Raw genomic sequence first — 14,198 nt, 5'->3', positions numbered from 1 at the left:
TCTTAAATTAATTTTAGAAGTTCAAATTAGACTTTATTTATGAAGAAATGATGATTTAAGTTTTCTGTACTATTTTCTTCTTTTTAATTATTTTCATCAATCATTAGATACGTGAATAGTTTTATTTCACAGATTTGAATTGTTACAAATATACGCAATAACGTTAAATAATTGTATCAGATATTTTACTTGCAACTGCGATTAGAGCCGTGGGAAGAATATTCAAAATGTTAAGTAGGTCACATGAAATTTACAGTACGATCGTTAAGGGCATCGCACTTAAGAGTATGAGAAGCTAACTGAACGAGAGCGCTCGAGTGTAAACCAGGTAAATGTAACGAGCATGGCATGGTTGAAAAGAAAGCCTAACACAGCACAAACCGGTAGAAATGGATTCGTTGCATCTCAACGGTACTTCGCGGCTTCCATTATTGCGTACAAAATCTTATGACTCACGCGTCAAATTCTGGATTACCTAATTTTTAACATGATACTCTGCTAGTTTAATCAGACAAATAAATGTAATTCTTATGTTGAAACATGATGTTTAACAGAACGCAACATTACGGGTTTAATTAGCTAACTGTAATTATTAGCTAATTAGAAACTGATTCTAGATCGCAAACTATTATTATCGCATTGTTGAGTGAAAGATATATTATTTTTTGCTACTTTTATTTAACTGACACCACTCAATTAATTGTATAAACGCGTTCTATTGTAATAAAAATTGTAGATAAACAGACACAGTAAAATAATAGCAGCAATAATACGCTTTTTGTCATCTGCGAGACAAGCAAAAGGGAAAACGCGCATTGTGACTGGTCGCGGTGCATAATCGTCAGCATAATTGCATTTCCCTCTTAATAAGCGACGCTGAGAATCGATTTCTCTCGTTGGCGGTGAATCAACAATTAGACGGGTCATATCTTTACGACGAGTAACTTTCGAAAATCCTGAACTGCGTACGCATTTACGTACGTATGTAAAACCGCGTGTAGAAGCAAAGAGACGTCAGTGAAATTTTCACGGATGGACGGTTCCACTGATCTAGAATCTGCCGCAAAATCGAGCAACAGGACCTGCGTCTACATCCTGTGTATGATCCGATGATCAACGCATCGAATCTCAAACGAAACCGGATGGAACGAGGACGATTCACGACGTAATGCGAACCTCACACGATTTTCACAACAATCTCAGATACTAATCAACGAATAACGGGGATTGAATCCGGTATTAATTCTTGATGGTGTATTTCAACCTTTTGTATTATTTAGTGTTTTTCGTTATCTCGATAAAATTATCTAGATAATCATCTAGATGAAGAAATGGCTTTATCTGGATTATTAAGAATATAGATTATCCTTATCTTATCTTAGATAAAAGAAATGTTATCTTTTTCAAACTACCTAAGATTGTTACTATGTAATGATAGTGATGAGGATTTTTTTTCGTGATATAGCCAAAAAAATTGAGATTAGTGCGGCACCAGTCATTCAAAGCAATATTGAAGTACTTTCATATTTAGAAAATAAATCTAAGGAAATAGATATTCTTAATTTCGAACAAATCCACATGTCAAACAAATTTGTTTTAATATAACACATCATTATCATCAGCGCCAGTAGAACGCCTTTTTAGTTGTGGATAATAAATATTAATTCCATATAGAAATCGTTTATCAGACGAAGAACTTTTGTTCTTAAAAAATAAAGATTTATAAAAATATGAAATCGCGTTTTTGTATCCTAAATCGTTTTACTATCTAATAATTATTTAAAAACAAAATTATCTTAAAAATTATCTAAATAAAATTTTTTTAAATTTTATTTTTTAAATATAAAATTAATCATCTTTATCTTATCTAAGATACATTTTTGTGTGATTTATCTTATCTATATCTAGGTAATTTTTAATTATTGAATCGCAACATTTATTTTATGTCGATCTCGTCACGATCCAAATAGTCCATCCAAAATCATGTTTACATATTTATTATACACAACTATTTGTGAAATAATAATGAAATAGTAACGGAAATGAAATAGTAGCAGAAAGTATAATTTTATTTTGTAATAAAAAAATTTCTGTCTGATTTATAAAATATATTATAAAGAAAAAGCATATTTAAATTGTGCTATAAAATCACTCATAAATGTAGACATAATAAATAAAAATATTCTTATAACTGTTTACAAAACACGTATTCTTTATATATTTATATTATACATATTCTTTTTTTAAATTATATTTTTGATATGTAGAAAAATACCAATCATTAATTTTATATAATTTCTTAATTATGACTACTGAAACTTAATTAATGTGTTTGGAATTATAAGTGTACATTGAGTTGAAATGAGTTTAGCACATACTTACGTTCTATTTGAAACTTTTACTACCTAGTAGTAGAAGAATTATCTGTTCCGTCTTTTATCAGACTGTGATGCGTGACGAAATGACATTGAAGCCTGATCTCTCGAATCGAGAGACTGCCTAGCTTATATCTTATTAAATATATTTCAAATTGTGACGGGTAATTACCGCTGTGAGAATTGGAATATGAATGAGAAGAAGCAAAAATGAATTTTAAAATATGTATATATCTATGGTTTAAACATTATTTTTTTATAACAAATTGACCAAGCAATGAATAAAGTACCATTTATTCTACTTAAACGGCAAACTGTAAAATTGCGTTTTTATGGTTACTCTTGCTTTAAAAGAAAATAAAAGTGTCGAAGGTAAAATGTTAGAATAATTAACTTTTAAATAGATGCGCGGAATAATGTGGAGTAAGCTTATACGAAAAAAAAATTGCTTATATTTATTGTGTCATTTATAGCACTTAAAATTGTATCTTATTTAGTGATTTTAAACGATAAAAATTCTATTATTAAAATTAATTGCGTAATTTATGAACCATAATTATGTTCAATTTATAATGATATTTAATTAATATTTCTTCATAATTTCTAATGGGATTGAATTACTTCTACTTATGTAATAATGTAAAAGAATCAAATCATCAGTAGTAGATGTCAATGTATCAAAAGCTTCTTGTCTTTTATCTTTCTTTTAATATTTAATATCTGTTATCACTCTCGACAAAATTAATAATTTGTACATTTAATTAACTAATTATAATTTATTGCAAATAATATTTTTTATAAAACAAGAAAAAATTTTATTTTAAAAAATTTTATATATATATATATAATAATTTAATACTAACTTTTATAATTATTACAATAATGCGGTTATGTATTAAAAAATTTTGATAGCAATAATAATGTTATGTTAAAATTGTATAAACAAATCTATAAAAAAGTAAGAAAACAGTATTCATGCAATTCAAAAATTCAAGGTCCGATTGCACCAACGTTACTTTAAGTAAGGTTTAAAATTCTCTCTGTCTCCGCCTGTCTTTCACTTTAAAATGAGACGGAGAGAGTTTTAAGTCTTGCTTAAAATCAAAGCAACATTAATGTAACCGGGCCTTCTGTTAGTTAACCTACACGTCTATCAATCAGCAGGAAAATCGTATTGAATACAGATTTATCATACCATTGAGATACTTATTAAAATACTTTCAAATAAAAGATAAGAAAAAACATGAACTTAGCTTTGGCCTATAAAAATAGAAAAAGATAAACTATAAGAAGGAAAGAAGTAGAATTAAACAAAAATTTAGATTAATAACTATCTTTAGCTGATAATACATGACGTTATATACATATTCTAATCGATAGATATTCTTCATAATTTATTAGTTACAAGTGATATTTTAATAAAACTGATCCCGTGCTTTCACTCTGCGTGAATATATACATTTCAAATTTACACGAAATATAATTCATTTGTCGCAAAGATGCGACAAACGAATTTTATTTCATATTTTGTTTAAATTTCTTTACATACGAACACTTAAAATATACTTTTTGTCGTAAAAGAAAGAGTCTAACAAGGACTTGAAAGTACATTTCTGTTCCCGATGAATCTAATAAGAATCTCATGAGCATTCACGCCCGCGCCGTCTCATCCTCTCTTAAGAAGAGGTCGAAGAAACCCGATACTACGATTTAAGCATCTCGGGCATATCCCTTAAGATTTACATCGGATTGCCTTGCATCCGCTGGCGTACAGCAAATGCGCGCACGCGGGTAGACGAGTAAGGGGAACGTTGGAAATTATCATCCTGCCAAGTCACGGATACTTGACTGGCTATATAACACGAGGGAGTCGTGCACCGTGGCAATAGGAGCCGCCGTTCGTTCTAAAAGTCCGGCATAGAAATCTCTCGCTCTCTCCACGCGAGCGGACGTGCATAGCCAGCCAGCCAGTCGGCCAGACACCGACGACAACACGACGACGCAATGCAGCGACGAGGCGATGCAATGAGAGAGTTGCAACTGGCGATGGCTTTGAGATGGTTGGAATCATCACTTGAAAAACTTCGAGTCATTTCGAATATTGTTCACAAATATTTATAGTTCTTAAAGATCTCGCAAACGTTTTAAAAGTAGGTATAATAATTTTGTTATAACATATATATATATAAATATATCTACGTAATATTGCTTCAATACATTTATCACTTTACAGACACAGATATAATAATATTGTATTATATCCGACCTTCTTCTCGCTCATTTGTGTTATTAACAATATTTTAATTTTGTTAATAATTTTAAACATGTATCAGAGATATTTAAGATATATTCATAACGTATATTTAAACTCGTTTGAATTTACTCGTTTTAATTTATTTATGATTTAACTGTTGGAAATTTTTCAAAAAAAGATCTATTAATGCTAACGTTAAAATTTTTTGTTAAGAAATTTATCAAAAATTTAATTACACGAGACTTTAATTTGCTTCAAATAATACAATCAGAAATTCTTGAATTTTTCCTTAGAAAAGAATCTTTTTCCTTTTTAAATATTTAAACATTGAGCATTCAAAATTCTTAAAAATGGAATTATTACCTAATTATGAAATAGACTGGATTAAAAGCATATGATATAAAATTGTAAAATAAAAATATATTTATAAAACATCCAAACACTTGTAACAACTTGTAACAAGATTTAGAAATTTGTAGAAAAAAATTGAGATAATTCAAAACTTTCGTCATATACTTGAAGTGACTTGAATCCATCACTATTCATCGCTAGTTGCAACAACGGCTGCAGTTAAAATGCATGAATCGCAGCTGTACTTGTGTGTAAATTGCGCGAGAAACGCCTCTTCCTAATGCTAAACGCGCGACGTTAATCTTCGTCATGCATATGGTTAATTAATAACCAAACTAATCATTGTCAATCCAGAAGTATAACGTGGAGTCGCTGTCACGTTAAAAGCGAATGCACGCATTTTGTTCGATGATAATACACGGGCCAACAATGGGCAATGAAGCAAAAAAAAAAAAAAAGATGAGAAAGGGGGCGGGCACAGGTAATTTTTCGTTCGATGATGCTATTGTATACGGCGAGGAAGTTCGAGTGAAGCGAATGTGGATCGCGGGTTCTTGTTCGCTCGCATTTGTAATGACATACAAGATTAATGATACCAAGAAATACGTATAAAACGTATAATATCTTAAAAATACAGCTCAATCATAATTACAAAGATAATTAAGTAAAAAGTAATATTTTAACAAAACCTTTTAATTAATTTGCTGATTGATCTTTGGTCAATTTAATGTTCAATCATTTCGAAACTATGGATAATTGAAGATAAACGCATTTCTAAACTTTCACCAATTAAATAAAACATTTCCCCATTTTCTTTATTGAAAATATTATTATAATAATATAAAGGGGGTATTTTAATTAGTAATTTTGTAATAAAATCCTATATATCTATATAATAAATCTATATAATAAATTTAATTTATTCACTGTTTCTCGTATCATAACGATTTATAAAACATCTATAACAATATGAATAATCCATGCTCTGTTCGTATAATGCAAATTTTCATGCAAAGTGAAATCGGAACAGAAAGATTATAAAAGCATAATTGCGTTTTCTCTTTATCGTCGACGTCGCGAGGTGCGAATTAAAAAAAACTTGTTGCAAATGTTTCAAGGAGGTGACGACGTCTCTCACGACGCGTAGTCGTGCGAAATATGTATTTCGCCTAGATTCTAGAATTTAATCGAGTTCAATCTTAAAATTGAGGAAAGAAACAAATGGAAATTCCAAATGACACGAGCAATTTATAAACGCAAAAACATTGCCGCTCAGCTTCTCATTCGTCCCCGATAAAATCATTTACGATAAACCGCATGACGTAGCGCGGAACAGCTACTTTGCGGAACGCAGGAAAGAAAAGTTTTCACTTCACTTTGATATGGCTGACCAGCGGCTCGATTTAACATAAAAGCGAGGATCATGCTCCGCGCTGAATATCATTAAGTCGCGTGTGTCGCGTAATGATATTCAACGACAATCTCCGCGGTTCCCTGACGGGGGGAGGGGTGGGAAGGGGGGAAGGTTCACGAGGTTAAGAACTTTCCAGACTTGTAGTTGGAATACAGAGTTGAACGGGTGCCGTTAAAAAAAATCCGTTCGTCCCGGTCGGCCATGGCCTCGAAAAAAGGAGGCTCAGTCCGCCGACTTTCTTGCTGTTTGCAATAATAATTAATACGAGCGAGGACGACGATCTATCCTACGAAAAAAAACGTGATGAAGCGTGACTTCCATCTTGATCTCACGCGAGCCAGGAGTGAAAACGCGATTAGCGTGCGAACGAACCATTGCATTGTTTCAGCATGTATTGGAGACAATTATTCCAATACGCTTTTAAATTCTAAGTATTTTATCTTAAATGCAAGATAAGTAAAGTGTACAACGTTGAATATTAACGTTAAGACATTTTTAACATCGTTTAACGACTGGTAACTTTTATTCGCAGTAAAAATCATAGAAATTATTTAGTCATTAGACAATGCATTCTATAGGATATGTCAGGAAAGTTTCGAAATTATAATCTTCTCTCCGTGAATTTTAGGTAAAATATATGTAATTTTAGATAGAATAAACGCATATAATTATTTTCTGAAATATTTTCTCGCTGATTATACTCACCCATTTTTCACTCAACAAAATTCTTGAGTATATGCAACCATTCGCAACTTGGCAATTGATTGTTTAAACCGCAAACTACTTTCGCATTTCACGAATGCCAACGAAAACTATTGGATCCTTTCTCGATATCACTGTGGCTGAACAAGTATCGTCGTTATATCACTATCGCGTTAGATAATTTATGCGTGTTACAAAATATTAAAAAATGTAAGCACAGTCGGTTAAGCGTTTTAATCCGTGTTAATAGAACAAATTATAATTGCATTATGAAATCTACTGGGTGTAAAATTGAAAAATATGATTAAAAAATACACAATTATGCAAGAAGAAAAGTGTGGAAATATAAAATATATTATCGTCACTTTTATTATTCTCAATGCTTTTAATTCTGTCAAAATTTCAAATTATTTGCGAAAGTACTAAGTTTCAATTCATTTATATTCCTACGCGATTTGATCATCGATACATTGTTCTTGCAATGGAGAGACTGATGATCTTTGTCGTCGTTATTATAGAACACACACAATCCTCAATCGCTTTGTAATTGATTGTCAGAACCATGAATGACTTTTGCCGTTGGCTTTATTTATTTAGACATTGCAAAAAATGTCTTTCCCTTCCAGTCACGCCAACGTGAATAATACGATATGAACCAATCCTAGAGAACCATATCTCGGGTCTTTAACCTTATTGTGCATGAATAATACTGTGCGCCAGAGAAAAGAAATACAAAGTTATGCAAACACTTTTCAAATGTATTACCACCAACTGGAGTTAAAGAAATGAACTAAAGAATTATCTACTTAACAGGACTAAATTTTTTATTAACATTTTCTTAACAAATAAAACAATTAAGTCAAACATTTCATAATTTAATTTTTATAAACAGAATTTTTGGAAAAAATTGTCTTAATACTTAATACAGAATACAGAAATCATAATTATCTAGGTATAACTACGTAAAACTGGTATAATTAATTTTATATGAAAATTATTTTAGCAAAATTTTTTATTAAAAATTATACGTTAATATAAATACATTAAACTCATTAAGTTTCTTGTATTTATCTCTGTTTTTGTTTTTTCAGGTGTCGGCCAGCAAAACTACTTGGAGGCTGCTGTTCGTCCTCGCAGTACTGCTTCTAGGCCTCCTTCAGCACGCCGAAGGTACTCCATGATTTCTGCTTTCATGATTTCATTAATTCCCATCGTTTACTTTCGTAATCGGTCTGGAAATCGTGACAGTTTGCACTTCTAAAGCAAGCGAGAATCGGAGCCGTCGTGGAGGCTCTATCGATGATTCATTACTGACGTTTGATCCATAACATAACGTATTCTTTCGTATAAAATATTTAATCATCAATAGCACGACGGTTAATAATTTCGTCACCGCCATTACGATTACATAAATTTTTTTCATCGGCCAAAGTGATCGACAAGCGCAGATGGCGGACGAGCCATCAAGAGCACTTATATTAGTTGCACGAGAAAACGTGGTCTTCCGGTTATGCAAGTTCATATTATACAATATCCTAAAAAGCGCAAAAGGGCTCTCTTATCGTCATCGTTGATATTGCATCATGTATGCAAAACTGTTCCAGAGTAATCGATTCTAACGGGTGAAAGGCACCTGCCTTTCGAAGTTTCGTGTCGTATGCGTGTAAGCGCGAAATCTTACGCAATGCTGAAACGCACATTCGTGCACGCGTTGCGTAATTGACATAGGAAGAATCGGAGCGATTTTACGTAATTATCCGGCGATTGTATGTGTATCGTCAGGCGCGAGAAAGAGATTCCGCAGGCCGACGACTTCCGCCCCGTCAATCTCAAACGATCAGGAGGTCTCAGCCAGTGTCAACAGGTTCAAGGTCACGCGAAATCGTGTCAGCAATAAGAACACAAAGAACACGGACAACGAGCTTCAGCCTGGCAGGACGAACGACTACAAAGTAAGTGGATCATAAAATTTGATGAAACTCGTGTGATGATAAATGTTATTATCAGAGCGTAAAATCCAAATTATTCCTCCGCCTATCTTCGTATTCTTCATTCGGTTAATTACTTTTGCTCAAATTATAACTAAATTACAAGTCTTGAAATTGTTCGACCAAAAACCGACGTTCTGAAAGAAATAATTAGTTATTATCGTTGGAGTATAAGATTTCTTTGAGATGCGTATCTCGAAGTGATTTGTTTGATAGATTGAGTCAATTTACTACTTGGAGTTGATCAAAGATCTTATTCTCTGATTTTTTTATTATAGAAGAATTTGAAATAATACATCCTATTTTTGTTTTAATATTATTCATACCGTTGCAATTAATATAAACTTTTATAGAAATTTTTAAAAATATACTTTGAAGAATATAATACCACTATCATATTTTTTTTTAATTTAATTATAATTTTAGTAATATTTTACACACACACACACACACACACACACATATATATGCATATATATATATGTGTGTATTTTCTATCTTATTATTTATATATTACATTCTATACTAATTTTATATTCTCTCGCCTGCAGCTCGTATGCTATTATACGAATTGGTCCCAGTATCGGACGAAGATCGGCAAGTTCCTGCCAGAGGACATTCAACCTGATCTTTGCAGCCACGTTATCTTCGCCTTCGGATGGCTGAAGAAGAACAAATTAACCAGTTTCGAATCGAATGATGAAACAAAGGACGGCAAGATCGGTTTGTACGAGAGGGTGGTAAATCTTAAGAAAGCCAATCCATCCTTGAAAGTCCTGCTTGCGATTGGTAAGTCTGTTTAATACTCCTTTAGATTGATCTTCATTATTTATTTGAAGATAAAATTAAATTATTGAAACAAAAATAATTAACGCGAACGGCAGAAGTGTTTTTTAACGATCTAGCTTTAAAATTTACGCAAATTTAAATAAAACCATGACATCATTTTCCATTCCATCTGTAGGCGGTTGGTCCTTCGGCACGCAGAAGTTTAAAGATGTGTCTTCGACGAGATACGCCCGGCAGACCTTCATTTACAGCGCTATACCATATCTGCGGGATAGGGACTTTGATGGCCTTGACATCGACTGGGAATATCCGAAGGGTGGAGACGATAAGAAGAATTATGTCCTCTTGCTGAAGGGTAAAGACTCGCCTCGGGAAAGAGTAATAACAATACGAAATCCCCAAGACTGGAAATGTCAGATGAACGCCAATCTTGATAAGGCGGTGGATTATTGCCTATTGTTTTAATTTTATCCTCCACAGGATTACGTGAGTTCAATGTGCGACGCAGCACTTGACATTTCCACTCTTCGTGCGCGCATACGTCACATATGTAATGTTGCAGCTTGAATTCATTTTTCATTGTTTTCTTACAGAGCTGCGAGAGGCTTTCGAGGCAGAGGCGCAAGAAAGGAAGAAACCGCGTCTCTTGCTAACCGCCGCAGTACCAGTTGGACCTGACAATGTTAAAAGTGGATATGACGTACCGGCAGTCGCCAGGTATAAAAAAAAGAATAAAAAGCGAGGATAATAAATTAAACAATCTTATTCTTAAGATACAATTACAGACATTACAATAGAGATCAAGTTATTAAATTAATATAGAACTAACATAAATATCAGACAACATAAGTAAATATTCCTTAATTTTTCATCACTGTTATGCAAAATAAATATATACATATGTATAATATTTTATTATTATTTTATAGTAAAATGAAGTTAGACAAAATTTCTTTGTTTAGAGAAAAATAATTTACGTTAGCCAATTTTATTTTATTTCTTGGCACGCGATTCTAAGTCGAAAGTGACGCTCTCGTTTTATCTACATTTATCATTACACAATCATAATACACAATTAAAAATGTATTGTTCCATCTATTTAGTTATTTGGACTTTATCAATCTCATGGCCTACGATTTCCATGGAAAATGGGAGAGAGAAACTGGTCACAATGCCCCGTTATATTCCTCGTCATTGGATTCGGAATGGCAGAAGCAATTGAGCGTTGACAATGCGGCTACTATGTGGGTCAAGCTGGGTGCACCTAAAGAAAAATTAATCATAGGCATGCCTACGTACGGCCGATCCTTTACCCTTTCAAATTCTGCCAACTTCCGTGTACACGCTCCAGCTAGTGGTGGCGGAAAGGCGGGCGAATACACCAAGGAGTCTGGTTTCCTCGCATATTACGAGGTACTGTACAACCCCGCTTTTGCAGAGGAACGAGAAAACAAATTCGAAACTATCTCGAGTAACTAACAGTTTCAACATTATCTTATTTCCTACTTCATCAACGCAACTATAAAATCTCTTCAGTTAATCTTTCATATATAAACAATTATAAGTAGAAGTTAAATCGGTAAAAAGAAATACTATAATAATAAGAAGTAAGAGAAAGAATTCTATTTACAGAAAAAAAATAATAAAAAAATTATATGAAATTTATAAAATTGAAAAATATGATTGCAAAAATTTGAATGTTGTAAGATCCGCTTCAACTGAAAAGGATTCTTTATTTTATTTGTTTTACATATAAATTGCAATATTTGTAATTACTACATCATTACTCAATTAGGAATTATCAACAATTTATTATAACGACATAAAAATCCTTTTTCAAAATAAATCTATAAAGTCACGGATGAAATTGAAATCGTTCTCTAATGCCAGATCTGCGAGATGCTGCATAACGGTGCTGCCTATGTTTGGGATGACGAGATGAAGATACCCTATTTGGTGTACAACGATCAATGGGTTGGTTTCGATGATGAAAGATCCATCAGGAATAAAATGCACTGGTTAAAGAGCAAAGGTTACGGAGGAGCGATGGTATGGACGGTAGACATGGATGATTTCAACGGCACTGTTTGCGGTGGAAATGTTCGATATCCTTTGATCGGTGCGATGAGGGAGGAACTTAGGGGTATTTCGCGAGGTTCCAATGCCAAGGATGTTGACTGGACGGCGGTTGCCACCACCATTACAGAAACGATCGTAAAAAAACCGGAGCCTTACAAGATTTCCGTTTCGGAGGTGCTCAACAAATCAAAGAAGCTTCAGAAGACCACACTTGTGATTAACACTCCAATCCATGGTAATCTTTTTAAATCAAATTGCTATAATAAAATTGTAAAATTATACTTTCTTATTATATCTTACATAAAATGTTCCTTGATGTTTGGCGGATATATATATATTTATTTTCTTGAATTATCGAAAGATTATGCCAAGAATTTTAATCAGAGATTAATCGCATTGTAATAAAAGTCTTTTTTTTTAATTGACAGAGAGAGAGGCACAAACTATTTGTTACCTGACAAATTGGTCGCACAAAAGGCCAGGAATGGGACGATTCAGTCCGGAAGACATCGATCCAATTCTCTGCACTCACGTGGTATACGCATTTGCTACTTTGAAGGATCATCTACTTACTGAAGGAAGCGATAAAGACACCGAAATGTACAAAAGACTGATCGCGCTTCGCGACAAGAATCCGGACATTAAAGTATTTATCATCAAATATGTTTTGTTTAAAAATTCAACCAATTTTGATTGCGTTATTAAAGTATCGGATTCTTCTGTTTCACTACAATGTTTTTAGATTCTTCTTGCGATCGGAGGTTGGGCATTCGGCTCGACGCCTTTCAAGGAACTTACCAGTAACACATTCCGAATGAACCAATTTGTTTATGAAGCTATCGATTTCTTGCGAGAATATAAATTCGACGGATTAGATGTTGACTGGGAATACCCGAGGTTTTATTTATATATTTTACTTCGTATATATATTTTTGTATAACGTATATCTTTATAATCTGAAATATTTTTTTGTAGAGGAGCCGATGATCGAACGGCCTATGTTAATCTCTTGAAGGAACTTAGAATGGCTTTCGAGGGCGAAGCAAAGAGCTCCGGCCAACCGAAGTTAATCTTGTCAGCTGCAGTGCCTGCCAGTTTTGAAGCTATTGCCGCAGGGTAAATTTCACAGATGTTGCAATATTAACATAAAAATTACATAAATACAAAATTCAATACAGTAAGTAACGCATAAGTTAAAACCAGAGTGTTTTATTCTATAGTTCTATTATGAATATGAGAACGTTTAGCTTATTAAATGATTTTGATTTTATTTTTTAGGTACGATGTCCCTGAAATATCTAAGTATCTGGACTTCATTAATGTAATGGCATACGACTTCCATGGCCAATGGGAGAGACAAGTCGGTCACAACAGTCCATTGTATCCCTTAGAAAGTGCTACTAGCTATCAGAAAAAACTGACAGTAGTAAGTAAAAGTGTCCACGTGCTAAAGTCTTGATCTTATTGAGCTTTATGAAATTTTTTCTATTTGATTTTTAGGATTACAGCGCACGGGAATGGGTGAAGCAAGGAGCGCCTAAGGAAAAGCTCATGATCGGAATGCCAACGTACGGTAGATCCTTCACGCTGGTCGACAAGGATAAATTCGACATTGGTGCACCAGCATCTGGTGGTGGAGTGGCGGGAAACTTCACCAACGAATCCGGATTTCTGTCTTACTACGAGGTATTACTTTTTTATAATACTTAAGCGAGCTAATTTGCGCTTTTTGGTATTTATTCAAGATACTTATTAGCTAGCTATACTTATTCTTTATTAAATTGATGATTAATGTAATATTCGTGAATGTTATTTCCGTTATTTAGTTTATAATTGCGTTTTAAGTCCGAATTAGCGCATAATTTATAAAATCAAAAATTATATTTATATATAATATTATTAAGCACCAAGATCCGTTTTAATCGATAATAGGATTCGAAAATAAGAAAATCTTTTTATTATGTGACATAATGTTTACATTGCTTATGTTCAATTAAATTTAAATGAATGTTCTATAAATAGGTTTGCAGCTTTTTAAATGAAGACAATACAACTCTAGTATGGGATAGTGAGCAGCAAGTACCATTTGCGTATAGAGATGATCAGTGGGTCGGATTCGACGATGAAAGAAGTCTTATTAATAAGGTATACATTTTTAATTGTATATCTCTGAACCTTTTAAAAAGAATATTTAATATTATTCTTTAGACATTAATTATTATACGCATCTCATGTTTACATTCCTT

The 14,198-nt window shown here is 33.0% G+C and overlaps 1 protein-coding gene across 1 annotated transcript in view; it reads left to right on the top strand.

The window, feature by feature from the left end:
* Cht7 (chitinase 7) overlaps positions 1–14,198 on the top strand; it is a 28,638-nt gene that overhangs the window by 13,335 nt on the left and 1,105 nt on the right. The window contains exons 2-14 of the mRNA XM_011063337.2: positions 8,188–8,266; positions 8,879–9,048; positions 9,636–9,873; positions 10,049–10,228; positions 10,467–10,590; positions 10,977–11,286; positions 11,764–12,187; positions 12,381–12,598; positions 12,695–12,849; positions 12,928–13,068; positions 13,231–13,378; positions 13,453–13,638; positions 13,975–14,097. Of these exons, the coding sequence (XP_011061639.1) occupies positions 8,188–8,266; positions 8,879–9,048; positions 9,636–9,873; positions 10,049–10,228; positions 10,467–10,590; positions 10,977–11,286; positions 11,764–12,187; positions 12,381–12,598; positions 12,695–12,849; positions 12,928–13,068; positions 13,231–13,378; positions 13,453–13,638; positions 13,975–14,097 (2,496 nt within the window). The remainder of the gene's footprint in view (positions 1–8,187; positions 8,267–8,878; positions 9,049–9,635; positions 9,874–10,048; positions 10,229–10,466; positions 10,591–10,976; positions 11,287–11,763; positions 12,188–12,380; positions 12,599–12,694; positions 12,850–12,927; positions 13,069–13,230; positions 13,379–13,452; positions 13,639–13,974; positions 14,098–14,198) is intronic.

Source organism: Acromyrmex echinatior, chromosome 10 (genome assembly GCF_024713525.1).
Source record: "Acromyrmex echinatior isolate Ae372 chromosome 10, ASM2471352v2, whole genome shotgun sequence".
NCBI classification, from domain to species: domain Eukaryota; kingdom Metazoa; phylum Arthropoda; class Insecta; order Hymenoptera; family Formicidae; genus Acromyrmex; species Acromyrmex echinatior.
Note: the sequence above shows the minus strand (reverse complement) of the source record. Positions and strands in the feature narration are given on the sequence as shown.